This window comes from Tigriopus californicus, chromosome 6 (assembly GCF_007210705.1).
Source record: "Tigriopus californicus strain San Diego chromosome 6, Tcal_SD_v2.1, whole genome shotgun sequence".
In the NCBI taxonomy this organism is placed as follows: domain Eukaryota; kingdom Metazoa; phylum Arthropoda; class Copepoda; order Harpacticoida; family Harpacticidae; genus Tigriopus; species Tigriopus californicus.
This window is the reverse complement of record NC_081445.1, coordinates 4,991,621-5,017,572: the sequence shown is the minus strand read 5'-3', so window position 1 is coordinate 5,017,572 and position 25,952 is coordinate 4,991,621. Positions and strand designations below refer to the sequence as shown.

Here is a 25,952-nt window from a genome sequence, read left to right as displayed (position 1 = left end):
CCAATCTTTCCTCAGCACGACTTTGGTCGGTCGGAGAGCCATTTTGAAAATCTATAATCTATTGTGCTAATCCATCTTTCAATAACATGACTCGGAACCTTCAGGGGTATGTAGGGGTTACCTGCACGGTTATAGGGAGAGGTAGACAGATTTTCTCCCATTCCTCCTCACTCTGCCTCTCTTGTTGTTTCCACTTTGCACCAGCAAAGTTCTGGCTCGTTCAAATACAAATGAAACGAACGAAGGAGCGCTGACAATACTAATCGATATTTGAGTGGGGAACGGAACGCTTCATAGTTGATCAATTATTAATCATATTATTGATCTATATGCTGCACTGCCACAGACAAAATCTAGGCAAAGTCCTTGAAACACCGAGAGTGAAACTCTAATTGAATGTCTGTAGTGAGTCCCAATCAAATGACCTAGAAAGGGTATAAAAATCAAGTCGCCTCGTGCATGGAGAAAGTAAGCGCTATATCGATGGACAATGGATTGAATGGAAATGAGGGTGATGCGGACACTAATTGAAGTAACGATAGTAACCATGATGAGAAAAGCTGAATGATAAAGAGAGAGCCGAAATACTTTGGACAGCAATTTGCTGAGGTTCAGGTTCACTTTACCTGTTCGGTGATTCCAGGTGTTTCCAGGGTCAGGGATCCATTCCGACCCGAACTCGAGGAGAGCAAACTGTTATGTCGGCGCTTGCCTGCACTCCCAATGGAGAAACTCCCACTATGGCTCGGGATCTGAGGCTCACATTGGAGATTAAAAGTGGTAGTTGCCATATCGTCGACCGCACCGGGCCGCAATCCCAGGCTCAAGGAGGCCTCGGGAGGGCCCCTGAGAGGGAGTCTGTCCGTTGGGGCCGGCTCAAGCTTGCTGAGGTCGTCAATGAGGTCATTGATCACTTTCACATCTTTGGATGACACCTCCGTGCGGTCGCCAAAGGTGGGCGTGAGGGACCGACTGGGTCCACTGCTATTTGAGCGATTGAGAGGGGTCCTCTCATCCGACCCATCGTCGTACTTTGGGTCTATCACAGAGGGGGCTCCGCCACTCCCAAGAATATCACTAGTGTTGGAGTAGTAGGCGGCGTCTGCACTGGGAAAAGTTGAGTAAGGCTGTCGGGGGCTGCGCGGGGTCCTCCTCCTCGGATGGGTCCCACCGGGATTCGCTCCCAGCCCGGTGACGGGGTCCAGAAGCCGGACTCGTCGCTTGCTTGGAGCCAAATCTCCGGGATCGGATTGTTGGCCCAAGAACACGGGACGGCCGTTATTCCCACCATTGTTCTTGGCTCCGCCGGAGGGATTCAGGCCGAGGCCTACGGTCGCCGCTGGCACATTGTTGATGGAAGGCTTTGTGGGGTTGGTCGTGCTGGACGACATGACATTTCCTCGTGCCTCATGAAGCCAGTTGGCTTGAAATTGTGGTCACTCGTCGCGGTTTACAATCACTCAAGTGTACGTAAGTTGTTCGGCAGTCTAACAAGTGATCGGTTTCCCGTTCCAGTTTGGTATGCAGACGGGGAAAAAAAGTCGAACATCCATAACAAAACAATCCCGGCTTGTCGGACTTTCGACGGAGCTCAGTCGACGTCAAATCTTGGCCTCGCGTTTTCTCTATTCTCGCACTCAGACATCCCTGAACGAAGTGAGTGCCGAAGTGTGCCAAGTACGTATCAAGACGGTGCCAAAGAAAACATGCCTGTTCATTGTGAATTTTGTCATCGCCACATCAACATGGAACACGATCTTATCAGTGAGTGACAAAGTCACACCAGGTTACTCGTGACTGAACATTCCAAAGCGCTTATCGTTCGGTTGTGAGAACCTTGTTCCCCACTTTTCCGATTGCAAGATTCAAGATCTGCTAAGAGTCGATACGTACATTACAAGATCCAAATGCCTGCTCGGTTTCTCATTTCTCAGGCCATCCACGTCTATTTATCCAACAAAACACGATCCAAGGACCAAGAACAAGAACGTGGAATGGCCTTAGTCGCTTGCCCCTTGCTTACGCTCAACAGACTACAGAGGAGCAATGGCAATCACTGGTTTTGAGCTCAGGTTGTTAATCAAGTGCTCGCCAGAGAGTCTCTCCAACACCAATGAATATATATTGGCATTGTGCGGAGTGTTAGACTAGGTGTAGTGCAGGACCAAGCCAACTTAGACTAAAAGACCCATGCCCCAATAGGTCCTTGATGGCCTTTTTTTGTCGTCCTCGGACTTTCCTGTCGTGTCACTTACAAGTATTATTGTTAACCATGGAAAGTTGAGTAACTGGATAATGGTTAAACCTCCCGAGGAGACAAGTACCCGAATGACGGTTCACTCTCGTTTACAATATGGCCAAGCTAGGAAAGAAACAGAGTAAGTATACGAGTAGGTAAGGAAGGAAGGACGAGAGGAAGGAATGAAGAGCTTTACTAGTACTATCACGACGAAAACTTTTTCCCTCCAACTTTTATTGCACAAGTACCACCCCAAGGAAGTGAAAATAAGAAGATGAGTCTCTTGAGTTAGCTCAACCTTGTCTGGTCCTATTACGTACCAACAGCCAACAACACACGTTTCACGAGGCTTGTTTCCACGAAATCAGCTTCTCGCATCAGTGGGACCAAAATCTGGTTTTTATGGTTCCTCCACCGTCAAGTGCCTGTTTTGTGCGTCTTTATGTCCGATCCCGGACAATTTACTCGACTAATTGACAGGATCAAGGCCTAGAGGATTCGTATCTATTTCCCTCTCCGGTTCTCCGATAATTCCCATCTGTGGGCAATGTTCATGCATGTTCCTTGCTTAATGGAATTGGGACCCTAAGACCTCGGCAACCACCAACAAATACGAAATGAATGAAGAATAAGAAGAAGAAAAATAATTGTGGCAAAGGCCACATGGTGAGGCCTCCGTTCCACCTTATTTTCCTCCCTTTACGAGCTGATCAGCGCCAAAAAGGAAGTCTATGAACTGGTCTTCTGCACTGCTTCCACGTAATTATGTACGTACGAATGTACTATGTAGGATTAGAGGAGCGGGTCAGCCAAAAGGTCAGTTTCACCAAAGAAGCTGATATTTAGCAGTCTTTGAGAGCCATGGGTAATGAATGTGGCTGGGATGATCGAGTGGGCCTTGAGTCAAGGTTCGGGCTTGAGTGGAGACGCTGAAAACAAGTCGTCTGGAAGGTCGATCGAACCCAGTGAAAAGGAATCAAGCAGGACTCCTTGAATAATCGTTCAAGCGTCGAAGTATGCAGAACATCAATTGTTATTATCAAACAATACTCGCCGGCCTTTTCAGAGAGACATTTTGACTCGGTCGACTGACCCCTCGAAGGTAATGGAACACCATTACGAGAACGTGAGGCCTACAATAAGTAAATGCTTAGAGTAACCTCCTCGAAACCAAACCTCCGGCGAGGATGATAGACTCTTCCGGAAGAAGATCTGGCGATAAAAAGAGACGAGCAAAACCAGTGGGTCCAGCTCCTGTGGCACTCATTTTTTGCCGAGGCCAGTTCTTTGCCTCCAGGCTGATTTCCACTTCCCGACACAACAAAAGCCAGAGATCATCCGAACCACTCACTACGTACGACATAGGAGCTGGTAGGACCTGCCAAGGATCGCCTGGTTTTGCCCTCTGTCTCAATTCCACAATTTACAAGGCTTTCTGGCAATGAATTTAAAGCTGGTACAGCTTTCAGACCCTCAAGCCCACCACAGTGTGGTGTGGCTGGCTTTAAAACGAGGGAACACTTTGGGAACATTTCTGCAACATTCTAGCTTTATGATTTCAAATTCCTGGAAAGCAATATTGAGAGTGTTACCCTCGAGTATCACTGTCCTGATCAAGTACTAAATTGAATTGCTCTGTCTGGCAACTAATATTTCAAGCCCAGCTCCAGAATTTATGGCAACTTTCAAGACTGCTGGGGAAGCGGGCATGTTGGGAAAAGGTGCCTCGACGCTGTGAAAAAGACTCGATGAAAATTCGTCGAGTTCAAAGAACGAGATTCTGTCACATAATGGACTTTTTTCCAAGCGGGGAAGATGGGTCCTCTCGCCAGACTCGGATTACATTTAACGGGAGAGGGGCTTCCAATTCTTCACCAGATTCGATGAGAAGTTCAAAATGAAATGGCGAAGCCAAAAGATCAGATTAACGGCCAGTAAGATTCCATTGGAAAATATGTAAGTACAGTGTACAATATAAGCCAGAATATCGGTAGCGAAGTGTTGGCCCTTTGGCTATCGTAATCTTTTGTCATGGGAAAAAGGAGACCGAGCGAGATAAAACTCCAACGACCATTTTAATTGTTTTAAGCTTTGACATTTGGCATTTCAAAAATTGCCAGTCACCAGCCACTTGACTTTGAAAAGAGTTTCAAACATGTTCAGCTCAGAACCAGGTGATCTTATGATTGTTACACATGTCTTGTCCATCCCATGTCTCCGCTAGAGTACGTACGTACGCTCGTATGAAGACTTTTGGGCCATTGAGCCAAAGTTCTTTTTCCACAAACATTTATGCCGAACTCAATACTTGCCCAGTGAGACAGACCTAACGCTCACTCTAGCTTGGCCATCATCTTATTCAAAGCCTCTATGAGCTCGTCGAGTTCGTCGACGACGTTCAATTCCCGGATTAGATCTGACAAGTCCGCCCAGTTGGTCATTGTTTGCAGACGAGCGGTTCAGCATTGAAGTGCTTCAAGGCAGTGGATTTGAAAAGCCGGGAATAATCATCTCATGCCTAAGTATGACTGTCAAAACTGAAAGAGGTGAGTGGGAAACGCTGGTGAAGGTCCAACGGGTCCATCGGGTTCACATGACAAATTCGATTGTTACCGACTTGTCTCTCCCTATCTCTCGGTGCACCCTGTCCCTCACACGAGATAGTAATTGCCGAATGACCAGGCCATTGAGCACATTTCGTTTGGCTCTCCGGCCATAAATCACTTTGTGTATGTACCTTTGAATTTGCTCATTAAGACCGGGAATCGCTTCAACACTCCTAGCAAATTGACGGCGAGCAAAGCCTTTCTGGGGTTCAAGTGCACACGCTCAAGTCTCAGACGATCAACCTCAATGAGATTGATCCAGGCCAATTGTTTCCAAGGAGTCGATCGTCGATGGCCGAGCACAAGGATGATGCATCTGGATCCAAATGGCATCGAGGGAACAGGGGATCCCCCCAAAAACAGCAAAGGGAGATGGAACACGGCGGCAAAAGGATCATATAACATTCCAATCAAGCGAACATTGAAGAACAGAAAAAAAAAAATCACACGATAAGACTTGAAAGTTCCTGCTCGTTACTGTTGAATGTTGTGACGGGAATCATTTACAAGAACGTCCCACGAGTATTAGCGAACAAAAACAGCCAGGCAAGTGATTCATCCAGGTAAAAATAAGGAACGAAAAAAGGAGCCATCAACGATGGATGGAACGATCCTGTTGACCAAAGTCATCATACCAAACTGGGATTTCGACGTAGGGATTGGGTTGTTTCTTTTCATTCCAAAATGACCAACCAACACTTTGTTTTAGACAAAGGCAAGAAAGATCACGCAGAACTCGAATGACCAGCTAACCTGAAGTCTCCTCTTGAAATGCGAACATTCAAGGATTGCTGTCGAGGCACATAAGATCACTTTCATTCACCTCGGCAAATGAGTGGGCGTTCAACCACCAAGGAATCCCAGCCGAATTTGGAGCAATAAGAGAAACGGGAGCACCACTGGTTCGTCGTTGACTGGATCGCTTCGGGCATTATTGTGGCTAGCTAATCTCACAGATCGTAACGATATCTCAGTTTAAGTCACTTTCTGGATCGAAAAACAAGGATCAAGGGAATCAAAGACACACCAAACACCACCAGGAGAGACGTCTTCGCCGTGCGAAATCAACTGCAACTGAGGAGGACCATGGCAATCAATCCCTGTGGGCCACCCGTAAAACCGGCTCTGGCTCCGGCTCAACTCTCTTTCTTTCTCTCTTTCTTTCTTTCTCCCTGTCTCTCTCTCTCTCTGACTCGATCTCACTCGAGCTCTCGCGCTCAGTCTCAACTGTCTTTGCAAAGTCTTCACTCCCTTCACCTAGCCGTCCTCGGCGCACGTCCGTCTCTTGGGCTTCGTTCACTACATACACTCAAGCTCATGAGTTGATGGAACAGGGAACAACACGGACGGACTTTCTATGTTCCGAGTGGAATTCTAGTGCATCGTAGCTCGAGCTCGAGCCAACAAAATGAACGAACGAACGAACGAGTGAACGAGCGAACGGACCGAAGGACGAACAAACGAACAACCGGAGACGACGGGGATGGCCTGCGCAGCCAAAGCTGAGGCCTCACTCCGTACATGAAGATGATGATGTTGTTGCTCCTCCAATTTGAGCTTCTGTGGCCGGGGTTTTGGACCCCAGGAATAGCGGCGAATTCGATGGAACGAGGGATCGAGGGAACGAACGAGAATGACTGGGGACCAAGGTACTAGCGGTGGCGGTCTTGGTGGAGAAGAAAGAGTAGTACTCTAATACTAGGAGGGGTGAGTCAATGAGTGAGCATGCGCGGGTCCCTCTCTCTCACTCACAGTGCCTTGGGAACAGCCCTAATGTGCTCCTTTATGGGAGTGTGGGTGCATGAAGAGAGCTACAACATAACACACCATGCCTAGGCCGGGCCAAGTATTAACGGATTGGAAATTGGAGGTACTTGCACACTGTACGGAACTCGCCTCCCTGGCTCACTAGCACTGACTGTCCAAGGGTGTGGAAACGGGGGAACTCGACTTCAAAGGCCGAGCAGCAACGACGACAACAACAACAACAACAACAACTGATTGAAGTGCAGTAGACAAGTGGACAACTGATCACGCAGATTTTCATCATCTTCATAGGGATGATGATCAAGAGGGGGAGGATGCTAAGTAGCTTGGAGACTGCGAGATGAGCTTCTGATAAGCCATTGCGCTTCATCCAATTAAGTTTCACTTCATCTAACGGGACTTTCAGACTGACTTTCTGTCGTTCAAGGAAGAAGAACAAAGGAAAATGGCGGTGGGATGATGGATTTCCAAGAAATGGAATTTTTTGAGTCAACGAGGCCGTACTTTGATGAGGGCATCTCAAGAGTGCGGACTTTCCAAATGGGAGGGGGAGGGGGGGGGGCACAATTATGCATAGTTTGATCTAGCCTAGGAGCTCTGGAACATAGGGATTAATTATGTTATGAGCTCTTGCCTTCTGGGACATTACGATTCTACTAGTGAAAGAAATTTGGTCTATATTTCAAAGAAAAGACAGCAATATTGTAGGTTATAATTTCGGCCAGCTTTCGTTCAGTTTTTGCTAAATGCATTGAAATATCACTTTCTTTCCTTGGCTTTAGGGTAGTCCTTGAAAACGCAACTTCTCAAGCCTTTTATGCGTTCAAATTTCAAACAAATGGATTCTATGGAGGGAGTCATATTTCTCTGTTGCAAAATATGATAGGCAAATCCGCCTACTTGTTCAGTTTGTGCATATGCAGGACAAGGAAAGGGATCAAAGTGCTGCATATTTTGTGCAAATAAGGACACTTTAAACCTGAGAAGGCCGTCTTGAAGAAATATGTCTTGGTTTTTAACACATGTTCCATTTTGGTCCTTCTGTTGCCTTTACCGCCTACCAGAGTGTGGTTTTTTTTTTTGTTCTATTTTGCTTACCTAGCCACTTACAACAATAATTGAGATTGGGCACGGGTTTCCTTAACTTTTTTACGATAAATCTAGTATAGGACTAATCACATTTTCTTCATTAAAACCATATCACAAAAGTACATATATTAAACGACCTCTTCTACGTGTAGCTCTTGACCATAGGAAAACTAATTTTCATTGCCATTAAAAGAAGCATGATGACTAGATCACTACCAGCCTCTGGTGTTTTCAATTGGCAAAAAGGGGTGACACCCTCTTTTTTCCTCTATTTGTTATCCTGGTTCATACAGACATTGATTTATAAGGCTTTTTAGATTAAAATTACAGAAAATATTAATACCGGCTCACATTCAGATATCCAAAGTTTAACTTCATGTTTTTAAGTAGTGACTTTTTTTTACCCAATGCGTCAATTACTCTGGTTCTTGGTAGTACTACAAAAAATTCATTATACCATTGTTTTAAACTTCTTTCTCACATTTCACTTTTTTATATGTTAAATTTAGAGTGATTCTTTGCTGAGTAAGCGGGTCTAAATTGGGACTACGATGTGCTCCTTTTTGTTCGATGAATTTCAACGTGGATAATCTCAATATCAATTACTGAAAGCATCAATATCTCTACAGTGTCCCTCCTACAAGTTCCTCCCACCCAAGGGAGGGCTGATAGGAACAATCCTTCCACAGGATTCAGTGATGTGAATCGAATGCTTAAGCCCCTGCAAGCATCTAATCATATAGGCTCCTAAGATCGATCATCATAGGAAATGGATCTGGGATGAACTTGCCTTGTACTTTGTTCGAGCAGAATTTGGGCAAGATCCCAAGGGGCTAAACGTAGTGGCGTGTTAAAACAATAACTTTTCATGTCCAGTTGCTACGATTGACTCGTTGTATCTTGAGCATCGAAGTCTCGTCGAAGAAGTCTGAAAACATGTCATGTAAATCAACAACAGCCACCGCTTCCTTTGTCCTCTGCATTGCTCAAGATGCCATTCTTCTGGTTTATTTGGATGTTTCAAAAGGCTTGTTTTTGAAGGTCAGTCGCACGATGTTTCGGTGACAAGAGCAGCACCGGTTTTGAACCCATTGGTAGACGCTCTGTTGCGGTATGTTGGCACAAATTTGGCCTCAGACCTACAGAGAGACCTAGAGAGCTCGAGAACTCGAGATTGTGCCAGTGTGGCAACGGTTCTGAGTAATGCCCACTTCTGCGAACAACATCCGGGGATTCGACCGGGTTCCAGAAAGAAAGAAAAATGAAAGCCAAGGCCTTTTGTGTATAAAGGAAAGAAAGAAAAACTACGATTCAAGTTGCGGAAAGAGATATTTCAGTTCGGAGAGACGTTTCCAAGTCTGAAAGTGTCCGTCTCCACTTCGTTGTAGTACTTACTTCCTTACTTACTTACAATGCTTTAGTAATGTAAGCGGTTGGACTCTCAAGAGAGCCTGATGTACCCTCAAAAGAATTGATTGATTTTTGCATGAAAATGAAAGTGTGGAACAACTTTGGAGCAAATAACCCCATCTCTGAACGAGCAGGGCAAGGCATTCATTATCAGTCCACATTAGATTGAAAATAGGGTGGGAAACTACGACCACGGTTACGACCACTCCATAGAAATGGATTGGAAACTAAAAAGTAGTGTCAACAAAATGGCTTTGTTCTCTGAAATACAGGTTTATTGGAGAAAGTTTGAAACCTTTCCCGTTACATAAAATGTGGAAACAAAGGAGTTCACGTTCATATATTTCTACATTTCTTTCCCACAAAAAAAGTAAAACCACGGTTTGGGGTGGCATATACAGGAGAGTTTCAAATCAAAAGTGTACCTCGTTGAGTATTCTTGGCTTTTGGAGGGCTGCGAAACGCGGCAAACTTTTCGCCAAGGATATTAGCGTCATGTCTTTGAGCGTGGCCAAGGCATTTCAGTTCATGGAGCACTCTACTGCCACGGCCAATGGCCTCTAACTTTGCCATTCATTGAACCATCATCCATGGCCCTCATTCTATGTCTCTTTTCCTGCCTGACTTTGCATAACCCGCATCGTGGAAGATGGTGCCATGGTTCAAGCGGTGTGTTTCATTCCACGGGTGGTCGATGGGCATTTTTTGTTGTTTGAACGATATTTTCTAGCCGAACCTTGGACTCTGCTGAATTGGGAGTCCCGTATTTTTTTATTCTTTATTTTTTAATGGCAAAATTGAAATCATTCCTCATCCGATCGACGTAAAGGGCGAGTATTATGTTTTGTGAATTTTTTCGTACGCAGACTCAAGGAGGACGAAATTGGTCCTTTATTGTTCTTCTTCCAAGTTGGGTCCCTTAACTCGAGAGAATGAATGCTCAAGTTTCATAAGTCTGTCAAATTTATTTCATTGTTCTTTCATGCCTCTTCGGGCAAACTTCTTCTCCCATGACAGATGACTTTCAAGACAGAGATGAGATAAAAAAAAGAATGAAAGAGAGTGGGAAGAGGAGGACGAGGAAGAAGAGAAGGAGGAGGAAGAGCACCTCGGAATGAGGAAAGTTTCAATTAGTCAATTCACACTTGCCAAATTTGCTTAGGACTCATCTGGGATCTCGCGTGAGGATAGAAATTCTGGTGAGTGGGAGGGTCGCCGAGGATGATGCAGTCGCCAAAAAATGAAAAAAGATCCCCCCGAGGAAGAGTGCGGATAGAGGGAGACGAAAGAAGAAGATTGACATTGATGGCCCCAGATAAAGCACGTTTTGAGTCATAAAATTTGGAAGCGTCTCCCTCCGTGAAATGTGCTTTGTTAGCACGGGTGATGGAACCGTAGATGCTTCGCTTTGGACCCCCAATCTACTCACTATGATGGGTAGAGACTCGGTCCCCATGTGCCATAAAGCCTAAATTTGGACCTTTGGCTTGCAAGTCAGTTAGCGGTAGCGAAACAAGGCCAACGAATTCCCGCTCTGAACTCACTTTACTTCCCGTTCTTGCCGTCAAGTTGGAAAATTCCTGAACGTCCAAGATAAACTTCCTTTGAAAAGCCCTTCCATTTAGACGATGTTATTGCTCTTTGCAAGAAGAAGACACTTTGATCAAGCGAGCAGAAAGAAACAGAAGAAATATGTTTTCGAAGAGGAATCAATGTATTTGAAGATGTCACGGGGCTTTACAATAAACTTCTGTGTTTCAACTAATGCAACGTCCAACCTGATCCAATTGTGATTTATTATTTCGTCTAACGAAACACTCATGCAAGGAATTGTGATGGCAAAGAGGTCATCCTAAATGAAAATTGTGATCCAAACCGAACTAGTCGAGTTGGTTACTTGAAATTGCCCAATCGGAAAGGCTTAATCTTTGGGATCCCATTTAATGGCCCCTGACACGATAACCAAATCCCCTCCAATGAAGTTTGTATTGAGATCACCCTGAGCTATCAAAATCCAGTTCACAGATAAACGAACGTAGAGAAATAAGAAGCACGGTATGACAATAGCAGACACTCGAAGGTGACTCATGAACAGAATTTTTGTGTTTGTCCTACCCTGGCATCTTATACATATTTCAAGTTATATTTCGTTTACGTTGAGTGTATGATCTAATTGAAATTTGCTTTGTTCGTTGGACTGAACTAAAAGGCTTAGAATTTATCCCTGGATCAAGCTGATCAGAATTACAAGGCCAAGACATTCTGCTTTGTCCTCTGATACCCAGATATATACGACAGTTATTATCATTTGGCACACGACTTAACAAGGTCTCTGCAGATGAAAATGAGAGACTGACTCGTTTAAGGCCACCCAACCCAAATATTGCCTGGTTATGGAGCCAGCAATCATAATGGGCGTACAGTTGGTGTTAAGGCCATGATTCAACTAGAGTCACTCAATCCACCCAATCTTGGCAACTTCAATGACAGTAGCAATGCCCCTTCATATTTAGAGAGATGAAGAGAAATCTATTTCTCTGTTGTTGGTTTCACACTAAAGAAGGGCACGGTCGGTAGCTTTTAAGGTCCATTGAGGTTTGAAAATGCATTGTCAAATAGCCACCCGACAGTAGTACAGTACAGTATACGGAGGAAAACACAGAGCAAACCATTTGGAGATTTCTCATTTGATCTTTATATCGGGTGATTCAAGAAGTTGCTTTTGCTTCGAATATTGTTGATCCTCATCAAAGTGGTTCGCATTTTACTGCGACTTCTTGTCTCCCTGTCCGTCGAGTGTCTCCACCACGTGGATGAGAAATACAATTTGAACTCCGTCAGAATAGCATAAATACACAGGATTACCTTGACTGGGTATTGGATACCTCAACTGGGTTCATATTTGGCGATCAAAAAGTTAATAGCTGCAGCGGGATTGTCAAATTATTAATTCAAAGGTGAATATCAAATCCACTCAGTTAAAGCCCACAACACGTTGAAAGACGATTTACAACCAGTCATCATAAGATGGAAGACTTTCAAAAAGGGACATACCTGTAATGGAGAAGGAGAAACCCTAATTAGCCATTAATCAAGGCGTTTTTCTGTGGTCAATGGGCGATGGATTTACTTGCCTGCATGTTCATGGCCGCATTGTAGGCCATGGTCAAGTCAATCGTCTCCTGGACGGGCGATACAAACTAGCTATCTGGTGGTCAAATCCAGAAAGGCGTTACCCCTCAATCTTCCGGGGACGTTTACTACATCTTTCCTGCCACTCGCGAGGAATTTTAATTGCGGTCTACTTCCTCTCAGTTTGCAGTACATAGCACATATGAGATCTGTCCTCGGGGCTCTACTAAGTTCCCAGCGACATGAGCACACATGTTTCGTCCCCAGTAGTCCAAGACTTGACAGTTCGCTAAACACTTCACATATTCACTGCTGTTTTTGAACCGACTGTCTCGCTTTCAAGTTTAATAACATTGCACCTTGGTCAACATTGAAGCAATAGACCGAGTCACCATGGCAAGATAACGTGGCATCCTGGCTTTTCGAGCCAAGAATGGGCGAGTCGACTTTGATTTTCCACCTTGTCAAGGTGTGATGCCTTAAAAAGCAAGACGTGCAAGATGCTCAATGGAGATCGGGGCCGGATCCGACTTTGATTGAGTTGTGGACATATTTGGTTGATGAAAAAGATCGTGAACGTCTCCTTTTGGATCGTTTTGTTAAGTATCCGTTTCCCAAAGATTTTATGCCATGAAGACTGTTGGACTGCTTTGATTTTTAGCCTTTAGTCCATCTTTTAGGCAATGAAGTAGGAACCGGACTCTGATTTGAAAATCGATGAAAGCGCATGGGAATAATCCAAGTTCTTTCGGCAATTGCTTGCAAAACACAATTTGAGGTTAGTGTACCGTGGATGATGCATTTCAAAGAGCATACATGATATTTCGTGGTGATCCTCACTTTTACGGGCTTCTTTCACGACCTTGTGAGCTTCCAATATAGGTGGTTTGTACAAGCCAACAAATTATTGATAAAATATACTTAGGAGTATCGATCATTGACATCCTTTGTAGAGATCAAAAGGCTGTACTAAAGCATTCCCAATGGGTTTGAGTCATTGCATGAACGCCTGGGGTCTGAACGGTTACGCTAAGGTTGAGAATTAATGCCACCGATTTTAGCCAATGTATTGCATTTGTATTTCAATGAGACTGGTCTCAGGGTGGTTCAACAATGCATTTTAATTTTCAGATCAATTGAACAACTGGAACAAAAGTTATGCCCTCTCAACGCTCATCATACAACTATACACAAATTGAATGAGCCAGCCCTCTTATGGCCAGCAATTATCACAGAAGGGTTTCAGTTCTTTTATTGTGTGCCCTGTTTTGTACTGCACCTTGAGAGACGATAAATTTTGATCCAGCCGTTCAATCGAGCTGAAAATGGATCTGCATCAGTGTATCTTATTATTTTTCTATTTTTTACCACTTACTCCAAAAGTGTAAATTCACTTACTGACAAATACATACATACATAAATCGACCTGGGGTCAGTCTCATTGGAATAGGAATGCAATACATGAACTTCCAGTTCATGTAAAGTTTCTAGTAGTTCATGGTCAACGCAATGGGGAATTCAAGCAGTTGTGAACCCGGAAAATTTCCCATTTAATACGATCCCAATCAAGTTGTCGCTAAATGGATTGTTTTTGTTGCCTCACAATGACGTTTTTGCCTTAATTGATTTCAATGAGCTGACGGCGTTTTCTTTTCCATTATGTTAGATAAGATCACCTCGCATCGATTTGTCATCATGGCCCCAACCTGAATAGACGAACCTTGGCCAAAGTGACATCGAGAGAACAAGCTCATCTTCGCCACCACTGAATGTCCGTTCGGATGACTCTCTAAATGGGACACGAAAAACGATGGCATAACAGAGTTGAAAGAAAAGGCTGGCCAAGCTCAGCCAAGCTCGGCCCACTCTCAGTCCTCGTACAAGCAGTAAGTACTGTGACTGTATTAGATAGCTCTTGAACTACTTTCTTTCTCCGTTCATCTTTCCCTCCCGGCCTCCTCCATTGAAACTGTTCAAGTGAGGCCGTAATGCTCCCTCAGGTAGGGAGTCGTCATCCCCTTCACCGTGATTAGACCGCAATGGAATGTTAGCCAAATAAACAAACTGATAGCCAATGACATGTTTGAGCTATTACCCCGACAACACGATGAATATAACCCGAATGTGGTTGGAAGGAAGGCCGATGATAATGATGATGAGGAGGAAGAGGAGGAGGAGGAGGAGCGCTTCGGTCTCAATTAAAATACTTCTGTTGCACTGTCAACAGGAATCTTAGGACCAAGTTTTGGACAACCGACCAATAATCGTTGTTGTATGTTACAAGTCTGGGGAGATTACATCCGGCTACGGATAGCCTCTTTCGTGTTAAAAGTGTCGAACTAGCATTTCTTTCATGGACAAAAAATGCAACACAAATGACCGATATTTTGTAAAGGCCGCCCTTATGTCAAAACTCAAAATTGTTAACTCGTGTAAAAGATAAGCGTATCGGTCCAGGCATTATAAACACCCTGTAGCCGTAAAGTCCTCGACCGCTTGAGGGACACGCCATTTTGTCTTTCAAATAGGAGCGCTTGCTTTCCAGTCTAAAGTCAAGATTGTCATCTCCAAAGACCTGGGCGAGTGTCCGCAACAACCACCCTTTGGCCGTGACGAGGGATATTTCTAGTTGACACGGAAATGAGGGACCATTTCATCGTCACTGGCAATGTTCTCGCTAGAAATTGCTCTGTAGATGACAGTGCCAAAAGCATCGAGTGGTACTGTACTAAGTGAAAGGGAAATTTTAATATCAGGAGAAAGACGACTGACCTGGCAGTTACTTGATCTTAATTTCATTTATATTTTACCAGGGATTCTTAAAAATTAAAACCGCCTCTTTCAGACACCATTATCAAATGATGAAGAAAAACATGATTGTTATCATGCGCTTCTTCGATCGTTCATTTAATCTAGATAGATCGTGGAGGAGAAGGACGATTACATACGAGAATATCTCCTCAAATGAAATAAATTGGTTGAGGGGTTCATTGATAATCGAAGGGTTTTAAAGGTGCATGAACTTTTTGGTCTTACCATACCCTGACCTACTGTACATACACACGGCAATTTGTCCTTGAGTATCAATGAATGCCAAGACCCGAGGCCAGTTTTTTAAAGCTCGTACCTCGGAGTTAGTGGCTTGTACGTTAGCTAGTGTAAAAATACTCTCGCCAAAGTTGGTGAGCGAATGCTCATTCTGGGTAACGTCCAAGGCTTAATGAACTCAGAAGTACGAGCGTTTTAAAAAACTAGCCTCTCGATGTTTGCTTTTTAGTCTTGGTGTGTTGTTCCAAGTTTCGAAGAAGGTGCTTCTTCGATTTGGTTTGATTACGATAGATCTCGGAGATAAGGGAGACATCGATACAGACATTCATTGAGGATTACATAATTGTCCCTAATGTCATATTAGGAGCGCAAAAAGTGCTGAAGAAGGACGTTATTAGCCATTAGCGATGACCGTGGCATGCGAATACTCCATTGGTTTTGATCATGAAACGTTGATGCGTTTAGATATGCTCGGTTTAGCTACAAGTCAATCAGCGGCTAACATATCAAATTTAGGTTACATCTCATGTCTATTTTCAGAAATTGGCTACACTCTTTTTCAAATGTCAAATTTAGTTCTGTTTGTTGGGGTCTGAAACAAAGAAATGTGATTGGAATAAAAGCTGTCAGTTGTCTGTAAAAAGTTCCTCAAAGAGATTTGATGACACAAAGTGTAATCAAAAATGAATAAATACTTCACTCGAATGGGCTACCTTGAAGAATTTCAATTCATATTTACTTGTCTTTAACTACAAAAACGGCAATTCCAATGCTCCTTTGTTAACCCCCATCAGATGAAGTTCGTTCAAAGTAAACTTGAGAACTTGAAGTTTAGAAGAAGTGGTGTTTCGAAACTCCATCTCTAGGTAAAGGCCGTCTTTGGATGGAATTTCTGGAGCGTTAATCAATCGTACTCCAATCGCTATCGTTTCTTTGGAAGTACGTAGAGTTCGTATTATGGAAAGTGACAGAAGTATACGGCGGACTATTGAAGGCGAACTCGTACTTCACGAGTTCGTGAACAAGATCAAAGAGCATCCGATGCTGTCTTATCTCAAGGTTCAAAGGATATTCTGCATCACTACAACTAGGACGAAAAACATGGATATGACCAATCAATTCTGAGCGCACTGCATCGCCATTCAATCACGCTCAAGCTAGCTGGGCCTGCTGACCTCAAAGCAAGGGCCTAAAAATCACACAGTTCTCCTCAAAAAGAAAGAAGTGCTTCACATTCTGATAACCAAACTTTCGGAATGCAGAGCTTGTTCTGCCTCATCTGACTCTTTCTTGAGGAACAGGTCACCGAGACAATGAACAAAATTTTCAATCATGTACATAAGATAAATCACAGACCTCTTTGTCAACTGGACGGTAAAATGCCGCTCAACGTCTTGACAAGGCTAAACTTCAACTGCCCACACATCTGAACAAGATGATCTTTTACACGCAAGGTTTGATTCAATTTTGGGGTAACCATGCTTTAGAAGAGACCCTGTAGATTCAAGCAGATGATGTGCAACTTTTTTAGTCTGTCAACCTATTAGTTAGTGTCTTTGATGAAATTACTATCTTATGTCTGGTTTATGATTGTTTTCGAAAGCAAGGTTGTGCCGCCATGTTAAGTTGTTCCCAAATCATTTTGGACATTGGAGTTTTATATCACACAATTGACAGCATATGTTTCACCAGTAGTCTATGATTTGATGAGGGCTTTATTCAGTATATTCCATCACCTCTCACATGTACAACTATAGAAAACCATTGTCAGCTACTTCAAACTTGATATCAAAGACCACCACGGTCAACATTTTCATGGACACACTTGAGTTTCAAAGAGCTCTATCGTTGACCAAACGCACAAGTTCTTGGTTTATCTACGTCCACGTCGTAATTTGACAATGTACTTAACAATCTCTGTAACCAAGATTGACAGCGCTTTCCTGATTCAAGCATGGATCAGATTGATCAATTTTGGTCATTTCCAACATTCGCCAAGAATTGTAGAAAAGGAGGGAGGAAGTTGCAATTTTTGTCGCCCAGGCTGCTTTCTTGGTTGCAATATTTGAAGGTCTACCAAATCCTTAAATGTTAGATCCTTTGGTATTCATAAAGCAAGGACAGCTTCAATCATGCAGCCTTGAAATATAAAATATCGCAAACATCCTGGGAAGAAACCAGAGTTATTGTTATTATTATTGCCTCGGCCAATCACTGAAGCCTATTTGACCTCAAGTCAAAAGCCGGGTTTATCAGGCAAGTTGGTTGTGATGGCACATTTGGGTTTTGGGCAACCCAAACCATTGAACTTCTGTTCCATCGCGTGCCAAATGGAATGGAAGAGAGAGTAGTTGACATTTGTGACTAGAATATGGCCTCAAGCCATAGGTTTCTAGACACTGGATGTCGGACGACCGACCACTCGGTTGGCTAAACAGTTCAATAATTCGGCTTGCGATCAATTCCCAGGAGACCTTCCATTGTACTGTTTTCCCACAGTCCGACATCCAGTTTCTAGACATCTATGCACATACAAAAGATCGGAATGGACCCTACAGGGTCGTATCAAAGAATTCTTTCATTTTCATAGTTTTGGCAGAGGAATGGACAAACTATGGACTGGACACCTAATTCAAATTCGTGCTAGTCAAATCCTGCTAGTATGGATAGTTAAAATAATGAACTTGAGATTAATCAAAAAGCTAGCTCCAATAGTCTGTTAAGAATACGCCAAAACGCATGATTTTGGCGCAAAAAGGAAAAATTGAAAACCATTAAAAAATATTAGGTGACCAATTAGATTAAGACCCTTTAGAACCAACCAACCAAAGTGCCGATAAAACATGAAACTCATAAACTAGCGTTAGAAATGAATGTTTAGTTACTGAACACCAAGCGTTGTCCTCAAAATAGTGAAAGTTGTAAATTGGGTAGAAAATTAAATTGAACGGCATTCGAAACAAATCTCTGACGGACTTTGGCACAAACAAGGACCCAAGAAGCCAACAAAATGAAGAATAATGAATATAATGTTTGAATATTTGTACCGAATGGAAAATGTTAAGTACGCCAAGTCAAGAAAGAAAATAAGAATCTGATCAAAAAATGTCAGTTTGTTCTTTGCGAGAAACGTATATTTTTTTGGCATGATGACCGAATCTGATACATTTTTCTATAAATTTTTTTTTTCGATTCTGTCGCAATTTTCAAAGTGGGAACAAAATTGGGACGATTTTGGCAGAAGTGGTGGAGACAATCCCGCTTTTAGACCTAAAGTGAAACAGACTTCTAGAGAACAAATAACAGGAATGGGAAGGTTGAAACATTTTGCTTTTCCAGATTGAATATTTTTCTTTGAGGTATTTGTCGGACAGATTTGTTTTTAGAAGGGAATGAATCCTTCTGCACCTAAAAGAGTGAGTTAAAATGCCACTGAAAATTGTAAGATAAGCTCCCTTGTCATTCTACGAGACAAATTGTTTAAAAATGGTGAGGCGATCCATGTACACTTACTCGGCAAATTCTAAATCAAATATAGAGAACACGTTCCAATTCAATATGGTAGGGGAATGGGAAGTGTTTGAGGAATTCAGAAACTTAAAATCAAAACCGAGCACAATCGAAGATTGTAAAGCTGGCTGCGAGGGTCTTAGCCAGACCAATGTGTCTGCTTGCATACCTGTCTTTCCAAACGGGTGTCTTCCCGGAAAAATGGAAACACACAAAGATCATACCGATCCATAAAAAAGGTTGTCGATCCCAGTGCAAGAACTAAAGGCCAGTGGCCCTATTGCCTGTCCTTTCCAAAGTAGTGGAACGGCTCGCAAAACGGCAGATCGAGGAATACCTGACCAACGAAAACATACTCCCACATGGCCAACATGGTTTCCGAGCTTCACACTCTACTCTGTCGGCTCTGTCCTCGGTCCAGCTCAATTTGGCAAGGCTGCGAACAAAAGGTCATGCAGGTCTCATCCTCATGGAGTGGTGGCGTGTTCTTGGATGCGGTCGTTTTTGAAGGACCGAGTACAACAAGTGGAGTGCAATGGACAACTATCAAGCCCAATCACGGTTAATGTTGGGACACCACAGGGATCGGTTCTGTCCCTACTGATATGCATATTGTACACCGCAGATTTCCCACTCCGGTTGCCCCAAGGTACAAAAATGGGCTACACGGCATATGCAGACGATATTGTCGTGACAGTGGGTGCTAACAGTATCCCGGAACTTAAGGCGTGTCTTGAAAGCGTAGCACAAGCAACGATCGCGTATGCCTCGTCGAACTACCTTAAGACCAACGACTCAAAGACAAAAGTGATGGTGTGTGGAAGGAGTGATACCGAGCCTGTGAAAATCCGCGTGGGAGATGCATCCATTGAGAGATCTCGTACGTGCAAAATCCTGGGGGTCGAAAGGCAGAGAGACCTCAAATGGAATCATCATCTCCTAAATCTGCGAAAGGAGGTGAATGCTGGCCTGGGCACCCTTCGGCTTCTTTTATCCAAGTTACCAAGCTCTCAACTAAAACCTGCGGTGGAGTCGCTTATAATGTCTAAAGTGCGTTACTGTCTTCCTTTATTTTTTAAAATAAGGACCAAGGTCGACCAAGAGCAATCGCAGATCCAAAGAGACCTCCAGGTCGGACAGAACAACGTGCTCAGAGAACTGCTTGGAGTGAAACTCAAGGATCACGTGAGCATCAAGGACCTTCATTAGTCCCTGGGACAAAAGTCTGTTAACCAGATGGCGGCTGAGTCCGCCCTAATAGAGACTTGGAAGATCATGAACACTTGTCAGCATCCAGATCACATCCTACTGCAACCAACCAAACCAATCGACCAACAACGAACAACAAGAAGCCAGGCCAAATAGGATGTGAACCTCGCGGTGCCGGAGGATGCCACCTTCTATGTACAGGGAAGGCTCTTCTGGAACCTGATCGGTCCACTTACCCGAAATGCCACCACATTAACACAGTTCAAAAATAGCATAGCAAAATTCATCAACTCTTGTCCTTTATAACCTTTCAATCCGTCACACCTGTCATCTACCCTCAGCTCATCCCTAGATTCCACAATATGCCCACCATTTCTCGCACCTCTAAAATAGCCTTAAAGGCTTACATATTTTTAAATACAAATACAATAACAAATGTAGACAAAAAATGATGTTATGGCCCAAGAGCAAGCCACAAATCACTTAGTATAAAAGAGTTATTTAACAATATCAGATCAATTTCAGAAGTCTCTCTTTTTTTATCTCGACCATCCGTTCTGGTACTTCGTTGAATCAATGGCTTTCTTGGCTTTTAGTGTCAAACATGTGGCCAAAATTGGTGTCTTGAAATTCTTGTCATCAGCCCCAAATCATGCAAACGAGATTTCTTGTAGTCTGGTACAGTTGAACTGGAATTTATTTGTGCAAGAAAACACTCTTTTTTCATGCTATAATTACTTGGCCTTCAAACGATTTTTTTTTCCAAATTGTGTTTTTATAGGTAAGATTATCGGGGCTAAAACCCAGCATCAGTCTACCGACTTTAATTGCTGAAGTCTATATGCTCCAATCAAGTACTTACAGATGGTATTCTTTTTCGGAACAAAAAGCGCCATGTCCCAACATCGAACATTGTTGTGCTTTGAGCCTCTGTGATTGATTAAGTTGAAAAACGCATTGGGAGGATCATTGAAATCTCGCTTCCTTTCCGGTCGTGTTTGTTCCCGAGTGCTTGACTGGCTTTCGAGCAAATTCCTGGATTCCGGCACATTTCCGATTACCCATTGTCCGACCCAAGAATGGGCATCATTGTCTATTCAGCAAACAACAACGACAACACCACCAACAACAGCATCCGGTGACACGTCTTGCGTTCCTCATCCCCACAAAATGAGGGCGGAAGAAATCTTTGGCAATCCTAATGTATCTCGGGACTTGGAGAGAAATAACAACCAGCCAACCAAACACGCTCCAATGGATTCGGCCGTGAAATGAGCAGCGAGCTTTCTCGCTCCAAGATAACAACATAACATTCCGAGTAGGAAAGTGAAGGAGGGAAGTGGGCATTTGTCAATGTTAGTTGGCCTTTGAAAAGGTAAGTAAGCGTACGCATGTAGCATAGACAAGTGAACAGGAGAGGAAACTTTTTCGTTTGGAGTCCTTTTACACCAGATATTTTGAAACTGGAAGCCATTTTGAGGGACACCACCTTAAAACAAATGGAATTGGGATTTTGAAAAGTGCCTGAATACGGACGTAGACAAAGCAGATATTTCTACGTAAGTACGCGTGTGACGGCAGGAACGGGTATCAATCGTGGAGGAATTGTCCCGTATTCCACTTTTTCCCCCTCGTCAGATATGTGGAAATTGGAGATGGGAGCAAAGTCCTCGCTTCTCCGAGCGTTTTCATGTGTGAACTCGAAACTTGATTCGAGGAAACACTCTTTCCAGAATCACCTGTCAACACGGTGAAGGTATCGTCGTCTCCATCTCAAGACGAGTGGAACCTTTCTGTGGCTCTCTCAGACTCCCCGATCATTCGACGGGAAACAAAGATATCCTTAGGGAAGTTGAGCTGCTAAAGACGGTTAAACGTTCGACTTATCATTTCCCTTGGTGAATGATCCACCACCATCCATCATCCCCCTGAATCTCTCAATCCACTGCAAGATCATTCGACTCATGTTGTGGAACTCTGTTCCATCTGTCACTGGCAATATTTCCGTTCCAATCCCCAAAGCCATGAATAGGCCCCTCATTCTCCACGTGAAAGGCATGAGCACAAACAGTAAAGCTCGGGGCAAAATACCCAAGCACTTGTCAACCAATATTTTGGGAATATGTTAAAGGCCAGTTTTGAAGAGTGTATCAATAGAATCCCGTTTATGGTCGTCATAGTACATCTCTGTCGGAAAAAAGTGTGGAATTCGCAGAAAAAAGGAGCGATCCACTCATACAGTCGAATAGACAGATAAACACCAGTGGTGGGAACCCAGACGAATCATGGCCACTTTGGCCGTCATTGGACCAGACAATATTTGGGACCTGTTTGTGGGTCAGGGTCCGGCCGACCTGATTGTGTCAAGGTCAAGGCGACAAAAAGAGGAAGAAGAAAAACTTTCACAGTACAAGTTCCCTTCTGTTCCCTGACATACAAGAATTCCTCACCACCATCCCTTTTTTGTTGCACAAAAGTTGGAAGAGTGTGGAACGTCCTTTGAAGCAACGAAGCGGTGAATAAAACTGCATTCCAATCAAAGCTCTTGTACTACAGTTGTACTAGAGTTGTACTACGGTAGTAGTGGGACGATCCATCTTCATCCGAGAGACAGAATGCAGACTTTGCAAGATAAAAAACAACCTCATGTGAAAAGACGAGGAACAGCGTGGATGCTGTCCATGAATCCAAGGCTACGAAAGGAAAATGCTGAAATTCATGGACGACCGCAAAAAAGGATTGGAATGAATAATAAAGCATTGCCTTAACTCACTGGAGCCTAACCAACCTCGTATATATTCTTTTTCACACAATGTCAGGAAGGCAACACAACAAACAAACGGTTGAAAGGCAAAATAATAACCTGAAGTGTGTAAAAGAGGGTATGTAGGTAAGCAAGTATGAAGGCTTGTCACATTGATTATTCTAACCGGACTTGGTTATGGTTTGATGAAGTACGTTTCATTCTTCCCTAATACCACTGCGTTTTACGATGTCTTGATTCGAATTTGGTTTATTCTTTATTCAAACTTCATAATTGTGCCTTTTAACCTAAGCGATCATATTTCAAACAGAACTGTAATATAAACTCTTGATTCCATTGACACTTTGAAATATTTCTTTCTTCACTGAAATTTTGCATCAATAGAGTAAGTGTTTGATGAAAATAAGTGTCCGTCAGCGTAACAGCATTTACCGGGCTCATCGCCAGTTTATTAAATTTGATGAACATTCCCGATAAAATCCCGAAAAGGGCCTGCCATGAAACGTCAAGCTCACAATTTACTACACGAGATGGCGTTCACGAACATTTCTCTCGTTGAAGGCATGAATTGTTCCCCTGGTGAACAAATTACAAACCCATGGGTAACCAGCCAGCTCGCTTTGCTCTATGCTCTATGCTTTTAGCCCTGAGCTCCAAGGGAGTTCGAGAGCTAAGAGAAGGCCAGGGGTGAAGGGAAGCAAAAAAAGACCGGAAAAAGAGAGCGGAACTCGTGGAACTTACCTGAGAAATCTTGTTGCCGAGCTCGGAAGAGTTGAGCGTTTGACCAGGGAAGACTTTATTGGAAGCAGAATCATCAGACTGGAACACAAAAATGACAGGCTTAGTAAAAAAGATATGAGAGCCGACGACGAACAAAGAAAGAAAGAAAGACCCTCGAATATACGAGGTATAAGCGAAAAGAGAAGGAGGAGGACGAGGAACTGCTCCGTTCGTTGTTACTCTGCAGACATAATGGAGGAAGGAGGCTTCATGCTTCATTCTGCATGTCCTCTGCTGAATCCTCTGGGGATCCCTCTTTTACATTCAATATTTCAGAATATATATAATCTGTAATCCCACCCCAACCAGGCAAGCCTGTTCTAATGTTCGGAAATGTGATCCAGGGATCCACTAGGAAACCCAATTTTCTGTTCCATTTCCAATTGGCATTCGAGCGAGGCTCGTTGCTTGTTCGAGTGGGAAGAAACCAATACAAGCGGGCGAAAGAGCGAGAGAGAAAGAGAGAAAGTGAGAAGGAGCACGTGGAGATCCTGGATCCGAATCTGCAGATGGCCTTTGGGTCATACGTGGGTCAATAAAAGTGGTAAAGGTAAGTCAAACCCAGTGAGTTTTCGTTTCCGTTCTCTGAAGTAAGAACATTAAGAAATCACTCTCCCAAAATCATACACTAAAGCATCGTTTTGTTTTAGAAAACGAAGCAATCAGCAATTCTGCTTTAAAGTCTCGAACAATACACTTATATTGGGAATAGTGCATAAATGCGTGTACTATGCCTATTATGATTCTTTAGGTTAGCTCCATAGACGTAGCTTCATTAAGAGCAGTTGTGATTTTACTTCAGAAATGGAACCATTTGGACACACTGAAGTCCCATTGAATAAGACAGTTCTTAATGTCCAACTGAGCCAGGTCAATTGAAAGCTTAACGGCGGGTCTCCCTTGAACCTCAATTGGTTCCTGGTTCAGTAGCCTGTTTAACTAAGCGTTGGTAATGTTTTCCACATGAGATATACCCTAAAGATGCTGTAGGTGGTTGAAGTTCTGGGTATGTACCTTGGCAGACAAGTGCCGCGGATACTTGGTATATGTGGAGGCTAATTCTTCGAGCAATGAACACAAACGAGTGAATACATACAAAGACGTCTGGAAAACGCGTGTTGGGTGTACACTCGGAGTTGATCCTGTTTCTTAAGTGTTCCCCATGGAAACTGACGTCAATGAGGGAAAAAGTCCGATTCACGAAAAAAACCGTTTTCCCTTCATTCGACACGCATTTGACTCAGACGGGGAAAAGTGAACTGGGACCACCCTCATTGTGAATTCATACTTTTCACAGGGATTCTTTCCAATAATTTGTAGTCCTTGAAAAAGAAGTGGATCAGATTGCGATCAATGGTTGGTGGCAACCCTGAGCAAACGAATCATCATGAGCACTTGAATGAAGAGTTCCCTTGGCTTAAGTGTTTTGTTTCTTCGTGAAAAAAGGTTTCCACGACTCGCCCAGCTCGAAATTGGCGGAATTGAAACGATTCCCGGAGTTATGGGAACAACATCGTTAGAACCCCGTCGCTCATTTGATAGGCTCGATTAGATCCCTAAGGATGTGCTCTAAATAAGCCAGTGTGTCATTGTCAGAAGTTGGATTACGGAATATTACTCTCTTGAAGGGGCCCGGATTTACTGACATGAAGGAGCATAAAGCTCTTGTGCTCATGGGGTACACTGTACATCTATTTTTGCCATTCTTCCATCGATTGATCCCATCGTCAATACTCTTTTGGAACATGGATCATACTTCTTTGGGGGCGCAAAGAAAGGAAGTAGCCTAATCATTATTCATGAACATACATCATGTTCTAGTGTCTCGGGGTCCAACAGCCTTGAAGGTCAACGAATATCAGCATCATTATGACATAAGCATCAAATGGACAATGGTTCCCTGAGATGCACATCACGGCTGAGACATTGCTGAACACCATAAACAATGAGGGAAAATGGATTTAATCATTGCAGCTTATTCCACCAATCTATGCATCTCCTCCATTCGATGAACAGTTTCAATATGACAAGTTTAAAGCCTAGCTTCTGTCAGATAAATGAAATGAGAGGTGGACGTCAAGAAAGGAGATACAATTCAGAAGCAATTGTCAAGATGGTGCTATCAATGGCACCGTTCATAGCCAAGGCCCAGATATGATGATTTATGATTCAGCGCCATTCGTTGGGATCGATTTTCTCGATGGGTGGGGGTAAACATAAAAGGAACCCAAAATAGTGATAGTTTCTGCTTCACAAAACTGGCATCAATTAAGTACTCATAAGGAATGTAAGTTTCGAAATAATCTTTAGTTTTTTTCTTTAGAGTGTTCACAAATGCCCATTATACGCAAGTTTGTCCTTCAAAATGAATTTCCTCTTAAGGTGAAAATATTTTGAG

At 43.3% G+C, this 25,952-nt stretch overlaps 1 protein-coding gene across 4 annotated transcripts in view; it reads right to left on the bottom strand.

The window, feature by feature from the left end:
* The window catches only part of LOC131882817 (potassium voltage-gated channel subfamily H member 7-like), an 83,424-nt gene that overhangs the window by 33,628 nt on the left and 23,844 nt on the right, over positions 1-25,952 (bottom strand). For 2 of the 4 annotated variants that reach the window (XM_059230085.1, XM_059230087.1), the window contains exons 1-2: positions 5,481-6,093; positions 627-1,487 (exon numbers count right to left, since the gene is read on the bottom strand). In XM_059230085.1, the coding sequence (XP_059086068.1) occupies positions 627-1,391 (765 nt within the window). In that variant the 5' untranslated portion in view covers positions 1,392-1,487; positions 5,481-6,093. Of the gene's footprint in view, positions 1-626; positions 1,488-5,480; positions 6,094-23,515; positions 23,594-25,952 lie in introns of those variants that run through there. The other 2 variants (XM_059230086.1, XM_059230083.1) reach the window with 2 other exon arrangements.